The sequence below is a fragment of the Limulus polyphemus genome, unplaced genomic scaffold, assembly GCF_000517525.1.
Source record: "Limulus polyphemus unplaced genomic scaffold, Limulus_polyphemus-2.1.2 Scaffold5533, whole genome shotgun sequence".
Lineage (NCBI taxonomy): Eukaryota > Metazoa > Arthropoda > Merostomata > Xiphosura > Limulidae > Limulus > Limulus polyphemus.
Genome location: NW_013671143.1, coordinates 22,223 through 27,397, shown reverse-complemented (window position 1 = coordinate 27,397; position 5,175 = coordinate 22,223). Strand labels below are relative to the sequence as shown.

Below are 5,175 nucleotides of genomic sequence, written 5' to 3'. Positions count from 1 at the left end.
GCACTGCACTTGTACAGTTTCTTGAAAAAACATATTCAACAATTCTTTGATAGATTGTTTAGGCAGAATCTTCATTATGAAACTTTGTAGAATGAACGGCGACTGCCTGTTGTAGAGACACAAGTGTAGAGGATGATGTTTCAAAAGTCTTCCACCTGAAGATGAAAGGCAGAATGCTTTCGAAATATTGTCCTGTACACTTGTGTCTCTACAACAGACAGTTGCCGTCCATTCTACAAAGTTTCATTCAACAAGTTTTAAATGTTTGTGTGGACTCATAACATCACAATTATCTTTAAAAATGCTAATCTTAACAAGTCATATTCTGCCTTTACTTACTTCATTATGCAAGCTTTCAGCTTTTTTATAGAAACTGTATTCAGGCAGAGTAACGGGTAGTTTAGTCATTAATACAATAAAACACTGCTAATAGTTAACGCACTTTGCACTTGACAAACTTTAATAATAATAACAGGGATTGTTTTAATAGTGTATTATTTTTAAAAAACTATTATTACATTCTCTTAGATATAGGATTACATTTCAGCATATAATATTAGTGGATTCCTGGTGGAAAAAGTAAAGGTTTTGTAAATGTGATAGGGATGTTTGTCTTAATGATGTTTAGTGTGGTTCTTCATGTATCTTGAACTTTACAATAAGTATTAGTATAGTTGTTACTAATAGTAAATGTGATAGGGATGTTTGTCTTAATGATGTTTAGTGTAGATCTTCATGTATCTTGAACTTTACAATAAGTATTAGTATAGTTATTACTAATAGTAAATGTGATAGGGATGTTTGTCTTAATGATGTTTAGTGTAGATCTTCATGTATCTTGAACTTTACAATAAGTATTAGTATAGTTATTACTAATAGTAAATGTGATAGGGATGTTTGTCTTAATGATGTTTAGTGTAGTTCTTCATGTATCTTGAACTTTACAATAAGTATTAGTATAGTTGTTACTAATAGTAAATGTGTGTGCAGTATGTAGTGGAACGTCATGGAAAGACCTTGTTACCACAGTATCTGGGCATGTACAGGCTGACTGTAGATGGAGTAGAAACTTACCTGGTTGTGATGAGGAACATCTTTAGTAGCTCACTCATTATCCACAGGAAGTATGACCTGAAGGTACAGTATCTTTTCAAGTTTTAGTTACAACTTATGCTTCAACTGCTGTGCTTTTTTAGAATTGGTTTAGAAGTAACAACAATACTTTATAAAAAAAAACCTTCTCTTATGTACTTGTTAAACAAATATTTTATATTTAAAACATCAGTGTAAAATATCAAAGTATTTCATGTTGCTATTTGTCCTTAACCCCTATGCATATCAGAGGGTCAAAGTGTGCTTGTCGCATTTCAAATTTAACTAAACAATTTTATTATCAATGTATGTCAATGAGCTTAACATCAAAATGCAGTTTCTAAGTAGAATGATTAATACATGATAACATAATCATATAATTATTTTGACTTAAAAAAATTCATGTTTGTTTGGATGTTCTTTCCAAATTTTATGAACATTTTGCTGTAAATTTTTAAGAATTTTAAATCATATGCGAAACTAATTATTTTAAAAAATTACATATTTTGTTCATCTTTATAAAGTTTATTATTGCTGAGTCAGTAGATTAGATTCATATTTTAGAGTTTTAACTTTACTTAAACTTAGTGTTCTGTGTTATAAGTTTTCTTTTTCATGATTAAATGCTACAACTGTTTCTTTGTATCAGTTTTTAGTTGGAGCTTTATGTAAAGTAGTTTTGAATTAAAAGTTGTTATATATGCTCACTCAGTCCTGCCCTCAAATTGGAATCAAATTGAAACAGAATTTATTTGATTGTTTTTCAACCCTTTAGGGCTCAACAGTGGACAGAGAGATTAGGGATAAGGACCGGGTAAGTCACTTCATATTTCCGTCATTGATGTACTTTAACAGTTTGTCTCAATTATTGTTTGTTTCCTCAAAATATTGGTTAAACTGAAAGGTTGATTTTTTGTTGTTGGTTTTCTTTTTTTTTTATAAAAGTTATCAATGTTAATAGAATGGTGAATACCTCAACTATATCTCAAACTACTCGAAGGAAGAAAATACATTATGGTACAACTATTTTTAATATGGAAATTGAGAAGCCATATGACATATTAAGTTATGGTGGAGTGACACATATCAGAGCTATATGTTGATGTTGTTTGGAATATCATAGATAGTGGTAATGGATCACTTTCTTGATGCAAAATATCCATACACTTGGATCATAAAGATGCGTTCAGATCTGGGATGTAGAATTTCCTATGTGGAGACATCCCTTGTGCTTAACCCTATCACAACAGGCTAATGTATTTTAAACGACCTTGTAACCATGGTAGTGTACGTACTATGAGTCTGAAAGTACTTAATTTATCTTCACGAAATTTAGCAAGCTTTCAGTAAACATTAATTTAATTGTAGACAAAAAATCAGAATTTTTAATGAAGTGTTTTTACTAAACCTTTGTTCATAATTATATGGTGTCATTGTTGACTGCTCCGAGTGCAAATTGATTTTCATGTTAAGATTAAGAATACTTTTCTTCATCGGAAAATTTTCAAATGTCATTTGCTTAATCCTTAAAACCTAAATAAATATAATTTTTTTTTTTCAGAAAAACATTATATTTTATCTGTTATTTTCTATACGATAACTCTGTGTAGGGTTGGTCAAATAGATTGACCTCATAAAAACCATAAAAAATTTGCAAATAATTCTGAATTACTGTTTGTTTTTTTTCCTTTCTGGAATGATTGCAAATTGTAACAGGAAACCACAATTGTTTCAACTCGTAACAGTATACATCTATTAATACTTAAATTTTAATGTTTTATTGCCCTTAAACTGTGTAGTTCATCTTACCCTGTTTTTTATTGTTTTATTACCCTTAAACTGTGTAGTTCATCTTATCCTATTGAATTATGTAGTGCACAAGCTGCTTGCTAGTATACCTCGTGAATAATTTTTATTATTCTTTATTTTACCTAATTAATTTTTTCTAACCTAATAAGTTTCTAATTTGTACATTTTAGTTACTTTTATAATAATAAATAAAGAATACAGATGAAAAACAAGAAATATAGTACTTACCTGGGTCTTTTTTGCTGTTGACTATGGATGAAACTTAAGCCTACTTTTTTTATACTGATGGTACTACTACACTAAACAGTATTTTATTTAATTAAATAATGCTCCAAAGAACACAGAATAATAACAAGTAAAAGGCTGACAGTGTCCTAGAACTATCATAGTTTTTCTAGCTTTCTGACTATGTGATAAGAGCCATCAAAAGGTTGGCTAAGCTTGTTGATGTGTTTAATCTCAACTGGAAGCAAGATAGACAATTCAATGTACAGAAAACAATGTAATATAATATGTTATTTGATAGATTAAAACTTGGGCTATCCACTGGTTATAAATAATATAGTTTATATATCATTAGAGAAAACAAAAGAGAGGATGTGACAAGTGGGAAATAGCAAGGGGGTCTGATTTTCTAGTTTACGGCTCCGTAAACAAAGAGAGGATGTGACAAGTGGGAAATAGCAAGGGGGTCTGATTTTCTAGTTTACGGCTCCGTAAACAAAGAGAGGATGTGACAAGTGGGAAATAGCAAGGGGGTCTGATTTTCTAGTTTACGGCTCCATAAACAAATAAGCTTATAGGCTGGAAAAATGATGCTTTGCCTGAGTAATATCTATATTATAATAATTAATTTATGTTAAATTCTGTACTTCCCAGAGGGGTGGTAAATAAATTAGGGAAGAAGGAAGACCTAGAGAGCAAATGTCACGGTTCTCATACTAGGGTATATTGAGGATTTGTTTTGTATTCTCTTATAAAATTAAGAACTAAAGAAAAACATAAATAATATTAACATTTGATTTATTAACTATGCCAAGTTTATTCACATACATTAATAATGAAGTAGTTTAATTAAATTTTGAATGTAACTTTGTAAAAGGTTGTGAAATGCGCACTTTGACCTACTCGATGCGAAAGGGTTAATGGCATTGAAAAGCAAAGGAATATCAATCAACTTGCAGAATCAGGACCATCCAGAAAGAGATCTGCAACAGGTAGTACCTCAGTCGTAGTAAGCAAAGTGTGACATTTTGTAACCAGTGAGAATCAATGAACACAAACATTAATGACAGAAGTGGTCTACATGTCTCAGGCAACAGTATGACAGATAATCAAATAAGATATCCATCTGGAAAAACAACAGAATTTACTTCCAAATCATATTTGTTGAACTGCCCCATACTTCAAGCAGCTGAAGAGTAAAATCAGTAGCCATGTTATACTGTACGAATACATATTGGCCAAATCACTAAGATGTAGCAATTATGGATTTATGAGCAATCCACTTGTTGAAACAGCCATCTTCTTACTCTAGATGGCTTACAGAAATGATGAAGTCTTTTACAGTAAATTACACTCCAGATATATTGACAAGATGCAAGTTCATCAGACAGAATATGACCAGACATTTTAACCAACCATAATGACAGGTTATATATATGTGATCACCACAACTTACCATAGAGTATCCACTTGTGAAGTTCAGACTAAAATAAAATGATTGTGTTACAGGGAAAAGAGGTGGTCACTCTGAAGGATAACAACTTTGTCAAGGATGGTCAGAAGGTGCACATAGGGTCAGAAGCTAAAGAAAAGCTTATGGAAACCTTATCTTTTGACACTGAGGTAATTTTCTTATCGTCTTACTAAAATACGAATTCAAATTTGTATATTAAGAAGAAAAATTGGTGATGTTGTTGTGATTTTGTGTTAAACAGTGAAGTATAATATGGGTTTCTATGAGTCAAACTTGCCTGATTTAACATTGTCATTTCATGTAATTTTTTAGATAGAAGATACCACACAGGTGTATACTGAGTGACCGAAAATTACCTAGTGTGTATGTACAAGTTTGTGAAATCATACACAGTCATGTATTAGCATTCATTCAAAACACACATAAAGTTAAATTCGATGACAATGAACCCAATTTGAGACTAATAATGGTTGGAGACGGCTTGAATGGGTAATGAAGAAAAACTTTAATATAAGTTTAACACAACCTGATGATGACAAAACCTTGTTGAAACGTTGTACATTTGCTGTTGTGTT

The 5,175-nt window shown here is 31.0% G+C and overlaps 1 protein-coding gene across 1 annotated transcript in view; it reads left to right on the top strand.

The window, feature by feature from the left end:
- Positions 1-5,175, top strand: part of LOC106472698 (phosphatidylinositol 5-phosphate 4-kinase type-2 beta-like) — a 26,399-nt gene that overhangs the window by 4,678 nt on the left and 16,546 nt on the right. Inside the window, exons 3-5 of the mRNA XM_022401245.1 lie at positions 991-1,137; positions 1,868-1,906; positions 4,636-4,749. Coding sequence (XP_022256953.1) covers positions 991-1,137; positions 1,868-1,906; positions 4,636-4,749 — 300 coding nt within the window. The remainder of the gene's footprint in view (positions 1-990; positions 1,138-1,867; positions 1,907-4,635; positions 4,750-5,175) is intronic.